This window comes from Notamacropus eugenii, chromosome 4, assembly GCF_028372415.1.
Source record: "Notamacropus eugenii isolate mMacEug1 chromosome 4, mMacEug1.pri_v2, whole genome shotgun sequence".
Classification (NCBI taxonomy): domain Eukaryota; kingdom Metazoa; phylum Chordata; class Mammalia; order Diprotodontia; family Macropodidae; genus Notamacropus; species Notamacropus eugenii.
This window is the reverse complement of record NC_092875.1, coordinates 230,079,718-230,093,439: the sequence shown is the minus strand read 5'-3', so window position 1 is coordinate 230,093,439 and position 13,722 is coordinate 230,079,718. Positions and strand designations below refer to the sequence as shown.

At 37.5% G+C, this 13,722-nt stretch overlaps 1 protein-coding gene across 4 annotated transcripts in view; it reads right to left on the bottom strand.

The window, feature by feature from the left end:
* AFG3L2 (AFG3 like matrix AAA peptidase subunit 2) overlaps window positions 1-13,253 on the bottom strand; it is a 53,659-nt gene extending 40,406 nt beyond the window's left edge. The window contains exons 1-5 of one of the 4 annotated variants that reach the window (XM_072604199.1): window positions 13,187-13,253; window positions 12,842-13,091; window positions 10,038-10,097; window positions 5,169-5,268; window positions 436-513 (exon numbers count right to left, since the gene is read on the bottom strand). In XM_072604199.1, coding sequence (XP_072460300.1) covers window positions 436-513; window positions 5,169-5,268; window positions 10,038-10,097; window positions 12,842-12,991 — 388 coding nt within the window. In that variant the 5' untranslated portion in view covers window positions 12,992-13,091; window positions 13,187-13,253. The other 3 variants (XM_072604202.1, XM_072604200.1, XM_072604201.1) reach the window with 3 other exon arrangements.
* Between the last annotated feature and the right edge of the window lie 469 nt (window positions 13,254-13,722).

Here is a 13,722-nt window from a genome sequence, read left to right as displayed (position 1 = left end):
ATATTCCTTCCATGTAAACTCATCTATAACTGAATAGCTGACCTTTGAGACTATGACTGAAAAATTCATCACCATTCAGCCCACTACACAGCTTACAAGCTTTTCAAAAACTAGCTAGGTTAGTCTTCGAACAACAGACAAACTCCACAGCTGAGCCTGAACTCAAAGCTTGTTAGAGTTGACAGAACCTGCCAGTGCTTGGGCTCTACTATCTTAGCCTTCAAGGACAATGGTTCGTTACATGGACTGGAGAAGAACTTTACAACTCTCAAATTTTCAAATGGATCTGTATTCTTATTAATTTGGAATTTTTCTCCACCCTCCCCCATGTCTGCCAATCTCATGCCATGTGGTTCATGTCCTCCCAAAAGTTTGCCACAGCCTCCAAGACTTTAGTAAATGAGTGAAATATTCATTTTAATAATAAAAAGGTACCTTTTGTTTCTTCCACAGGCTCTTTAGATCCATTAGCTTTCTTTTTGTTCTTTGCATTGGGAAAATATTTTTCAAATCCTATTATAAAAAGAAAAAGGAAAACTCAAGCTGAATTTTTTTTAATCTACTAACGTAGTGCTTCATGAAATTTACTCAGAGTGAGATACAAGCAGTCTTTCTTCACAATCTATAAAATTGCATATGTCAAATTCATAATAAAAATTGCTAGCATTTATGTAACGCTTTTATGTTTGCCAAGTGCTTTACATATATGATCTCACTGAATTCTCACAAGAACTTTGAGAAATCTCACAAGAACTTTGTTATCAAAACCTATTTTAGAAATGAGAAAAGTGAGGCAAGAGAGATGAAGTGACTTGGCCAGTCACACAGATAATAAGTGATGGAGGCAAAATCTGAGCTAAAGACAAGATAAACTGAGGTTTGTGAAGAAAGCTTAAAATAATTTTAAAAAGAGTTTTATTTAGCAATATTGGCAAAAACAGGTTCAAAAAGGGGATGAGATCACTGCTGATGTGTATGGGCAAGAAACTACAATATAGGATGAATTAAAAACAGTTGAGAAACACAGAAGTTCAAGAGAAAATCCAACAAAGAAGTCAATAAGGAAACCCAATATGTAAGATGACTGAACACAAATGCACAAAAGATGGCTAACAACAAGAAAAAACTACAGATAATTATACAGAGAGACAAATTTTACCTCAGAAATATCACTGAGACTTGGTGAGATAAGGCTAATAATAGGACTATGCAGCTCTGGAAGGGTATACATTATCCAAAAGAAACATGATAAATAAAGGGGGGATGAGAGGAAGAACCATTGAACATAGGTTCCACAATGACTACAAAAATGAAAATGGAATAAGCATCAATCAAACAATTAAACCTGAATGCTACAAAATTATAATAACCAACTTTGGTTCCAAAAAAGATAAATGAGAAGAATCCTGGTTAAATTCCTCATTACCATTCAACTGAACTAATTTAAATGCCTGCTACCTGGTGTCACTGCCCCAAATCCCTCCCCATTCAAATTCATCCTTCACTTAGATTCCAAAGTGATTTTTCTAATGTGAAGGTCTGAATGAGTTACCCACCCCCTGCTCTATGAGCTCCAGTAGCTCCCTATGAACCCCAGGATCAAATATAAACCCTTCTTTTTGGCATTTAAAGCCCTTCACAACCTGGCCTCTTCCTATCCTTCCAGTTTTCTTACTTTATTCCCCTCTACAAACTCTACAATCTACCAATGCTAGCCTGCTTGCAGCTCCTCAAACAAGACCCTCCATTTCCCATCTCCTTGACTTTGCACTGGTTGTTCTCCAGCTCCAGAACAAACACTCTGCCTCTTCACCTCCACCTCTCAGTTTCCCTGCTTTACTCCAACATTCAGGTCAAATCTTACCTTCTGCAAGAGGGTAGACCACTCAGCAGTTAATGCCCTCCCTTCTCAAATTACCTTCTCTCTACTCTGTAATATACTTTGTACATACCTAGTTATTCCCATGCTCTCTTCCCCATTAAAATGCAAACTCCTTGAAGGCAGAGATTGTTTTTGTCTTTCTTTGTATTCCCAGTACATAGCACAGTGCCTGGCACACAGCAGGTGCTTAATAAATAATTGTTAACAGACTGGCTGATACCTCTCCCTGTTTCTTTGCAGAGGGGAGAACAATGGGTATGGAATGCTGCATATAATATTAGACTTTTCTGATATGCTGGTCAGTTTTGATAAATTTTTTTCTTCCTCTTTTTCTTCTTTATCATAAGGAATGGCTCAATGGACAGGGATATAGTTGGAAATGTAAGTGATATAAAAAAAAAACTATTAATGCATTTAAAAGAGGAAGAATATATGCTGTTAGTAATCTAAGAACCAGAATATGGAAAAACAGAGATAAGGCAGAGGTGCTCAATTCCTATATTTGTCAAGAAGAATCAGCTTTGGACTGAAAATAATGCAACAAAAACAGCTGCCCTTGGTGAATTCAAATTACTTGGTCCAGATGAACTACATATCAAAAAACTAGCAAATGTGATCAATAAGCCACTTCACTGATCATTGAAAGATGGTTAAAAAAAACAAAATAGAACACAGTCAATCAGTTAACAACTAAGTATATAAAAGGGCTTTAGAAGTCAAACAGAGGATTTTTATATGTGATTATGGAGGTAAAACAGAGTCACTGGAGTTTACTGAACAGGAAAGTAACACAGGTAGACCTGAGCTTTAGAAAATTCATTTCAGTAACTCTGTGGAGTTACTGAAGTAGGAAGAGAACTGAAAGTACCCTCAACAGTAATTGGGAAATTTGTAAAAGTAGTAGATTTGAGGGACAGGGGTAGGGATGGGTGGAACAAATTTCAAATACGTTGAGGCTGAGATGGGACATCCAATTCAGTATGTCCAAGAGGCAGCAGATGAAACTGAAGGTCAAGAGAGTAATTAGGACTGGATAATCAGATCTGAGAACCAGATGCACAGAGCTGATAACTGAATTCTTGGGAATAAGGATCATTAAGTAAGACAATGTGGAGGAAAAAAAGATGATGGCCTAAAACAGAGAGCCTTGGGGGGAACCCACAGTTAGTGGGCATGACCTGTAATAAGATTCAACAAAGGAGAATAATGAGTCACCAGAAAGGATGAATGAGAAGCAAGAGACTAATGCTGCAAAAACCTAGAGAAGAAAGAATATTCAAGAGTGACTGACACTGTTAAAGGCTAAAATGTAGTTAAAAAGAATACAGAGAGAAAAGGTTTGTAAATATGACAATTAGAGACCACTGGCAACTTTGGAGAGAGCAGTTTCCATTAAATAAGGAAGCTGGAAGCCAGTATAGATAGCAGTGAAGCAATCAGGAGACTGAAGAGTAATGAGAGAGTAAAAATATCAGACAAAGCAGTCTGCTGGAGAAGACAATTTGAACCAGGATCAAGGGTGCACATAGGACGGGGTTTGCCTTGGTAAGGACAAGAGTCACCTCAATATGTGAAAAACACATGAAAAAGGAGATAGGGGAATATATCTGAATAAAGTAAAATGAGGAGGAGGGAAGAACCCAGAGTCCTTTGCTCAGCAAATGGACTCAACTTTTTCAGTTAAGTATGAGGCAAGGTCCTCAGAAGACAGGGTAGATGGAGGGGTACTATAGACCAGGTAAAAAAAAAAAAAAGTCTGTAAACCAAAGACCAGTGGGCTTTGTTTTGATTAACAACAAAATTCTAGACACTTAGAAAAGAAAAAGAGAATAATGATCACCTATAAAAGAAAGCAGTGACCCCAAAAGACCAGCATGACATCATCAAGAATAGACCATGCCAAACTAATGCTACTTCCTTTTAAAACAGAATTACAAAACTGGCAGATCTGTATAATGTTGAATATATTTTACCTAGATTTCGGCAAAGCATTTGATAAAGTTCTTCATGTTATTCTTATGTAACAGAGAGATTAGGATATAGTTAAGCACAAATGGTTCTAAATTGGTTGAATGGAGAGATACAAAGTGATAATTAATGGTTCGCTGTAAACTTGTATGGAGGTCCTCAAGCATATCTACTAGGTACTATATACTGTTTAATATTTTTAATAAAGACTTAGATAAGAGCATAGATGGCATGGTTATCAAATCTGCTAATGATATGACACAAAGCTGGGAGGAATGGTAAATACAATGGATGACAGCAATAAAAAAACAGGATGGAACACTGGGTTGAATCTGATAAGATGAAATTTAATAGGAAGAAATGTAAAGTACAAGACAGCAAAGGTATGACTGGAGAGCAATTTGTCTGAAAAATACTGGAGCTATTGCTGGACTACAAACTCACCATGAGACAGCAATGCCAGGTAACTGTCAACAAAGGTGACAATCTTAAATTGCAATGAGAGAGGCTTAGTATACAAGTGATAGTTCTGCTATGCCATGACCTAGTGAGAGCACATCTAATATACTATGTTCAATTCTAGGTTCTAAAAAGCTGGAGAGAAACCACAGGAAGATAACAGGGTCTCAAGATCAACTGAAGGAAGAGGGAATGTTTATCCAGAAGAACAATAGACTTCAGAGGAACATGATAGCTGTCTTGAAGTATCTTTAGAATCATCATGCCAAAAAAAAAAAAAAAATTAAACTTCTTCTGCTTGACTGAAGGGTAGAAGTAAGTACAATGGGTATAAGTTGCCAAAAGGTAAACTTAAGCTTGATATAAGGGAAAAAACTTCATAACAAATACAGCTATCCCAAAGTGAAAAGGGCAGCATTCCTCTACACAGGAAATCAAGCAAAGGCTGAGACCATTCATGTTCAGGTACTAGTTAGACTAAGGCCTCTGTGGGCCCTTCTAAATCTAAGATTCTATGTGATTTTAGGTCTCCATGATTGAGTTACCTCATATGTAACAGAAGGATGATATAGTAATATTTACATAATCTACCTCAAGAGTCTGTAAATTTTAAGGCACTATTTAAATCAGTTATCATTATTCTTATTATTTATCTGTAATGGACCAGTTTTCGGCATGATAATAATTCATGTAAACAGACAAGACGTATACCTTATGAAAACAATCACCTGAATACCTAAAATGATATTATTTGTCCCTCTGGTGGCTCATTAAGACCTAAAGATATGGCCCTATTAAAAAAAATAAGGTAGTCAAGGATGACAACATAGCACCTTAGTGATGATACATAAAGATTTACCTTTTGGAGGTCGAGCACAGAATCTTCGATAGACAGCAATCACATCTGTCAAGAGAGAACTTCTACTGGGAGTCACCTGAGTGGTAGCATATCGATAGAGCTGAAATATGAAGTATAATAATCACTTATGAAGATGGTGCCATATACATTTTATCTAATATTGCCAATCAAGATAAAGAAAACAAACAGATATAAGGACACTGATTTTCTAGCATCATCAAGCTAATCAAATGAAATGCAACAGGGCAGAGAGGTCACAGTGCTGGAGTTGGAAACAAGAAAACCCAGGTTTCAATTTGACCTCAGATGCTCACTGGCTGTGTCACCTAGAACATTTAAACCTTTCTGGACGACAATGTCCTCCCCTCTAACATGAAAGGATTGGGTTTAATGAATGCTAAGGTCTCTTCCAGCTCTAAATCTTTGATTGTTCCTCCTATAGTGAGCAAAGACTAGAAGAGAATGATTAAGAGAAGAATCAAGGTATAATGTTTTAGAATGAAAGGGGCACTCACTAGGGCTTTGATAATTAGGGCACTAGTCCCAGATCTTTCATTTTACTGGGTACATAACAATTTGAGCAAGTCATTCTGTTTTCTTATTCTTAAAACTGAGATAATATCTACCCTCAATGTAAAACTGTGGGTATCAAAGAGCATAATGCACATGCAAAGCCTTTTGCAAATGGTTATACAAATGCAAGGTGGTATTGGAGACAGCTAGATAACACAGCAGATAATATGTTGGACTTGGGAGTTGGTAAGATCTGGGTTCAAATTCTGCCTCAGAAACTGACCAGTTATAAACTTGGATAAGTCACCTCCTTCAGCCTCAGTTTCCTTATCCGTAAAATAGATAATGTAATAATAGTATCTACCAAGGCTGCTATGAGGATCAAATGAGATGACACGTGCAAAGTACTTTGTGAACCTTAAAGAGCTGTATAAATGTTAGCTATTATTGTTGTTGTTGCTTTTAAATTTCTTATTAAAAGTTTAACATTAATAAAACAAACTAAACTTACTTAGTAACTAACTACATTTCAATTCATTTCAATGCAAAAAGCACCCTAACAATTCTCCATTCACTACTGCTAAGTTATATTTAGAATTCTTTGTCCATTAAGCTTTATTCATTTTTCCTCTTAAATGATCATAAGTGTATATTACATTCTTTTAATTCTACTTTTTTCATTTTTAACTATTCCATAAAGATTTCTAGATTTCTTTGTATATTCATATTTGTTAGTCCTAATTGCATTACAGTCTTCTTTTACATTAATATACAATTTAAATATTTATCTACTGTTAGACATTTTGGTTGTTCTTAGCATGGATTTTTGTTTTTGTTTTTTTTGTAATTACATATAATGCTGGAATGAAAATCTCTGAACAGATAGAATGCAGTTTTTTTAAAAGCCTTTTTTTAAAAAAAGATTGCAAAAATATTAATAACTTTAATGTTCAATAACAGGTGAATTTTTTATATGTTGTACATTAATGTAATGGCATACTATCAAAGGGCATTTCTTACTTTCATACTTTTTATTGTGTACTATCAAATTGTTCTCCAAAAAGTTTGGAATTCTACCAGCAATAGATGAGCATATATTACTTGCAATTAGTTTATTTTTTAAGCATTTTTATCTTTCACTTCTACCGTCACTCCCAACTAAATAATTCAAAAAGAAAGCTCTCATAACAAACATGAATGGTAGAAGAAAATAAATTCCCCCACTGATTGTGTCCAAAAACCTATGTCTCACTCTGCATTTTAAAACCATAACCCTTTTGGCAGGAGGTGAGTATAATATCCCATCTTTAATCCTCTGGACTCAATTATCATTGCACAGAACAGAGTTCTATTGTCTTAAAAGTTGTTTTTCTTTATAATATTGTTATTACTGTATAAACTGTTCTAGTTCTGCTCACTTCACTGAATCAGTCTTTCCAGTTTTTTCTGAAACTATAAATTTAATCATGTTACGATACAATTATATTTTTATAGGGAGGGGCTAAGCTTATTTCTCAGTATCCTAGGACAATATGATTTTATAGGGCTGGAAGATACATATAAATCATTAAGAACAGTTCAAAATGTACAGAATATCAGTGTCTTTCATAATATTTAATTTTTCTACTACTTAACTGCTCTGAAACAAAACATTCTGTGACACCAAGTGCTGACTCAGTTTCAAGGTCTAAAACGTAAACATACACTGTAACCCTACTAAAAGCAATTCCATCTACAAAAACATCAGTAGATTCAAAGTAGAGATGATCTCGATATACTAGCTACATTTACTATCAGATATATTGTAACTATGACAATAGCTAGTCATGGTAATTTAAAAAAACAACTGTTACAGCACATCTCATTAGTTGTGCTTTCTGTAATACAAAATCTAAATTTACTGAGTAGTATATAACTTAAAACTTGGATCCTATTTTAATGCACTAGAGGAGCTCACTATTTAAGCATTTCACTAGACTATTAATGTAAAGGCAGGTAATGGAAACAAAAATATGTTAAATACCTTAATTCAGTAGGAATCTTAAGGTGAATCATTTTGTAAAATGAAAAATTTACCCCAATTTAACCTTTCTAATAAGATTTTTATATGGTTAGGCTTCTCCCATGGCAAGTTATACCTGTTAGCATCCCTAATAATTTTTAATCCTTTTTTAGTCTCAGACCCCCCAAAAAAATCCTAAAACACAAATAAATGGACAAATAAAGTTTAATTTCCAAAAAGCATAAAATTCTTTCCATGTTGGAACTGATTCACTGACACTTCTAATTGTACAGCTATCTCTCTGAGTCCAAGAAAATTAGTTTTAGAGTCATATATCCACAGAGAATCAGAATGTGGTTTCTCTAACATTTTTTTTTACAACCAGTTTATATGAAAAGTATTGATGAAATGACTTTACCGATTATCAAAAACTTTCATTGTCTGGACTGAAGGTCTGCTACTCCTTGATTGATATTAACTTCCTGTTATTACTTTCTACAAAGATTAACAAAATTAAAGTATTCTCTACACATTAATATTTATGAATTTCTAAGAAGCAATTCTAGCTATTAATACTACTACCATGAAGATTTTAAAAAAATTTTTTCTAATGCAAACTATGAAGTGAATACAAAAACTTATGCCTCTGCAATCTTCCATTTGATTTCTTAAGAAGAGTCACTTTATAGTTTCCTTGAGGTCGGGGGAGGAGAATGTTTCAACTGGTAAAATAGGAACATTAACATGAAGCAGCAGAAAGGGCACTGGAATTGAAGTCAAGGCCTGCCTGGGTTCAAATCCTGACTCAAACTATCTTGGAAGTTCTGTTTCCTCTTCTGTAAAATGAAGGTTTTAATAACTGCACTACCTCATAGAGTGAGTCCTTGGTAAACTCATACTATTACTATAATATGCTGTAGTCACAGCATAACTGGACCATCTATAATGATCAAAGGAAGTGCAGTGTTAGGCATTTGTAGTTTTGCTGAAAGGTAGGCGAATTTGCCAAGGCTCAGCATGAAGTTTCATTGGTACCATAAAAGTATAGTTAACACAAGTAAGTTTATAATTTATTGAAGTTAATTTTGTTTCACTGGTGACCTTCTGATCAACAAAAATACTACGTATATTCAATAAGGACAGCCAAAATGGTTAAGAGGAAAGAGATTTCCATATCAGTAGATGAAAAAATCAGGACTCAAGTTCAGAAAAATGAGATGGAAGTTGGGATAAAGATTTATAGGACAGGATAAGTATATGTGTGGAGAATGTGATTTTACTCAACAAATTCTAAATACCAGAACTAGAGGCTATACGATGAAGCTTAAAATAAATCAGCGAAAGCACTACTTTTGCATAATGTGGGTAAATTCATATAATTCATTACCCTTTACTCATGCTAGACAAGCTGAAAATATAAAAAAATTTAAGAGGGCTTAGCGACATTAATGGATATTATGTCCATAACAAATTATTTTGGAAAGATAGTGATGTTTACGGATATAACCAATCTTTTAAGGTACTGTGGAAGCTAACCACAACCTCCCACAAAATATTCCTTGGTGCACTAGCCAAAGAGAGACTATGAGGAACTTTTGGTATGACCCAATGTGGCATTTATGCTCTGCATTTTAGATACTGATTTTAACCCACGAATCCCATAGGTCATAAGTGTGTATCACAGAGCTACTCAAATGACATTTGAGTCAATCATCCAGCCTCAAAACCTTGATGTTATTGTGGACTGTTCTCTTGCCTTAAATTCTCCATATTCAAACCAGTCACTGAATCCTGTTTATTTTTGTATCTCTCAATCCCACTTCCTTTTCAATCCCACTGCCACAGTTCAGGTCTCTGCCTTGGTTTATTAAAATAGCCTTCTCTTCCTACCTTCAGTTTCCTCTCTCTTCCAAATCTATACATTCCCCTCTTGACTTTAATTTTCCCCAAATGCTCCACTGATCATGTTACTTTGTGGTTCAAAAACCTTCAATGGATTCCCACTAAGCAAAGGATAATACGTAAATGTATCTTAGCATAGCATTTAAGGGCTTCTATAATCAAGTCCAAATTTAACTTTCCAATCTTATCTCCCACCATTTCCTGACAGGAACCTTCCATTCAAAATATGCTGGTCTCATTACTTTCTCCCAAATACCACATTCACCTATTCTCTTTGCTTATGTTCATGCTATATGACAACATTCTCCTGTTGTCCTCTCCCTCTGATCAAATTCCAGCTATCCAAACTCTATGAAGTCTTTTCCAACCATTCTAATCTACAATGATATTTCTCTGAGTGCTTAAACTACCTTCTGTTTGTATGTCTCAACTGACATCTCCCAAATACTTGCCTGCATTATTATTAAACATTCTTTATGTTTGAGTCTTGTCTTTTCAACTTGTTTTGTGACCTGTTTAAAAATACAGACCATGCCATGATTATTTTAATAATCTCCACAGTGCCTAACAAAGGACTCTACATATAAGATCTGTTTTATAGATTAAGATCAACTGGAATTCAAAGAGGAACTAATCTGTGCATACTTTTTGACCTAGTGATAGTAGTAGTTGGCATATACCCTGAAGAAGCCAAATACTGAGGGAAAGGACTTGTATGTACAAAAATATCTGAAGCAGCACTTTTAATTGTAGAAGAAAAATAGAAAATAAAGGGGTGCTAACAGATTGGGGAATGGTTGGACAAATTGTGATAAATGATTATAATGGAATATTACTGATCCAAAAGAAATAAATAATATGAATGATTACAAAGAGCTTGGGAACTTATATGAACCAAAGTGAACAGAATGAGACATACTTTTTGACATGGCCACTATGTTCATTTGTTTTGCTTAACTTTACTTCTCACTGTAAGGGAAGGTTTCTGTTTAGCCAGTAAACAGGGAGCTAGATGAGACAGCGGATAGAAAGGCCAGACCTGGAGTCAGGAAGACTGATCTCCGAGTTCAAATCTGGATTGGGACACTTACAAGCCATGTGAACCTGGGCAAGTCACTTAATCCTGTTTACCTTGGTTTCCTCATCTGTAAAATGGACTGGAGAAAAATTTAGCAAATCACTCCAGTATTTTTGTCAAGAAAATCCCAAATAGGGTCACAAAGAGTCAGACATGGCTGAACAACAATAGATGTACAATTTTTTAAAAGAGAATAATAAAAAGTTTAAAAGGGCAAGTTTGTCACTACCTTGTTAAATTTACTCTATCTTTTTTTAAAAGACTCAAGTTCATAGTTTCACATATAATCCTTTTTTATCTTTGTCTACTGAAATGTTTCTTTATGGCTTACAAAGTTCAGAAATAGAATCTTTTTTAAAAAGATCAACTAGAATACTCTAGAAAAAAATCCCAAATTAAAGATTTAGTGGTTATCTCTAGAGAAATCTGTTATTGGATGCTCTCTCTCCCTATTTATCTAATCAAGATCTGGATTTTTGTAATTCTTTTAACTTGCAAAATAAACACAAGCTAACTTAGGGAGAGCACCAGCAGTTGGAAGGTTCAGAAAAGGACTCATGTAGGAGACAGGGTTTTTAATTCTTGGGATGTTAAATAAATTACTGATTTTAAGGGGTGACAGTGAGGAGGGAGTGCCGGGAAGACTAGCCAAATAAAGGCATGGCAATGGAAGATGAATTACAGTTTACTAACAATCAAGTGACACAATTAGATGCATGTTTTAGAAATATCATTTTGGCAGTTTTATTCTTAGAAGGCTCTGGAACTAGAATGTCAGGGAAACTGTTCATGGTTCAGATTCATGACACCAAGAAAGAAAAGAATTTTTGTGAAGACTAAGTAGATTTCAATGACCCTACAGTCTCTAAACCGACAGAGACCTATTTTCAATATTCAATAGGATAGCAACCAGAGCAAGATAAGATGGAGGCCAAAAATGCAAAAAGGAGTGGAAATAGTATATAAGTAGAAAAAGTGATAAAAGTAGAATTTAGTTAAAACTTGAAGTGAAGAGTAGGATGAACAAAGCTTTACATTAGTTTGGCTAACTAAATGAAAGGCAGTAACAGCAATTCTTTACCCCTTTCTGACTTATCTAATGTGCAGGTCTGGCTCATTCCAAGCAGAAATGACACATATACATTAGTTAAGCTTAGAAAGCATTTTCTTGCCTACAACTGCATAAAATCAATCACAAAGAAAAATTTATATTTATATGAAAAATCTCATCTATCTTCATGGGGAAAAAAAAACTAATTGAACTTTCTGGGTAAGGGATATCTTTTTTATAGGAAGACCTGGTCTTTACTATGAGGTTATATTCTTTTCAAAGGAAAAGAAGTAGACAAACTAAAATGTCTAACAGTGAAAACCTCTCAAACTCTTACAGGAGAGGTTATAGCTAGGTGACCTTGGGCAAGTCACTTAAATTTTTGGTCCTGGAATATGTACAAGAGGGATTCCACCATGTCAAAGATCTAGACCTGGAAAAGAATCGGAATTAATCTAAACCTCTTCATTTTACTGATGAGGAAACTGAGGCCCAAAGGAGCTAAGTATCGCGCTCAAGGTCACACATCATGTGGGAGCAAGGATTCAAACTCAGGTCCAGAGCCTCCAAGTTCAGCACTCTTTCCACTTACAGCTAAATCTATAATTCTACAATATAATCTATAATATAAGGCTCCTACCTACCATTTAGGCAATGAATGGGACAGTCTATGAATGGCAGGAAGCAAAAAAAAAAGGAAGGGCTTCGGCTCCTTAGTTCAACTTTCCCTTCTGGTCACCCACAGTGCTCCCCTTCCGGTTATTTCTGCAGTCCTAGCTAGAGGCTCGGCCAGATTTGGGGCACTTCCCTCCCTACACACAGAACGGTTCATGATGAGGGTCCTCCCCAGGCCTGGACTCCGCCACCTCCACAGTCCAGACGCCAGACAGGCACGGGGATGGAGGGTGTGACGGAGAACGGATCGAGGAGGAGACCAGGACTGGCTTGGGGGCTCGGCTCGAAGCGGACGAAGCCGCGGGTGACCTTGACGCCGACTCTGCCTCCGCTCTCGGCAGGGCCGAGGGCCCGAAGGGCCCGGAGGGCGCGGGGTCCGGGGCCGGAGCGAGGAGGAGGAAGAGGCCGGGAGCCGACGGCCGCGGGAGGGACCAGGGCACCGTGGGACTCACCGTCCGGAGGCAGGTCCCCTTGCCGCGGCTCACGCCGCCACCGCCTCCAGAAAGGAGGAGAAAGGGGGACGGCGGCTGCCGCGGGAGCAGAGGGAAGCCACGGGACCAGCAGCAGCCCCGGCCTGAGAGCAGCAGGTAGCGGTGCGCCATGACCGCCGCGGGGACCGGGCCGGCGCAGGCGCAGGCGCCGTGGGGCACCGGGACCCCGCGCCGGGGTACCTGTGGGCTGGTCAGCAGCTCCCGGAGTAGCCTAGAGGAACAAACAAACACTTTACGGCTTCCGTCCTACTCCCTTATCTCGCGCGCGCAGCCAAGGTAGCCTCAGTATTCTCGAATCACACCTACCTCCCAATGCTCGACTCCGCCCACGGTGCGTTACCTCATCACGTAAAGTACGACTCCAGGTCACTCCTACCCCCTCTTTGCTGAACCCCGCCCCGGGGCGGCTTACGTCATCACGCAAAGCACTACCCCGGATCGCACCTGCCTCCTTTGGCTTGGCCCCGCCCACGTGCGTCTTACGTCATCACGCAAAGCATGCTCAGGTTTACTGCGCTGTCTGGATTACGGCCGGGCACTTAATTCTGGGTGAAAGGTGTTCCCCTACCTACCCCTTTCTTCAGGCCGAATCCCCGATCCTTTCGGAGCACACTTGGGATACATATGCTAGTGACTTAATTCTCCTAAGGCCCTTTCCTCTGCCTTCTTTGTGTGCTCACCGTGCAGATCTCCATCTTTTTGGTTTTAGTGGGAAGAGCCAAGGATAAGGCCAAAAACTGCAAAATCTTTTTCTAGGAGTGTCCTTTATTCCCTCCTCTGCTTCACACGCACGCACGCACGCGCACACACACGTTTTGACATTCTGCCAACAACCTTTATAG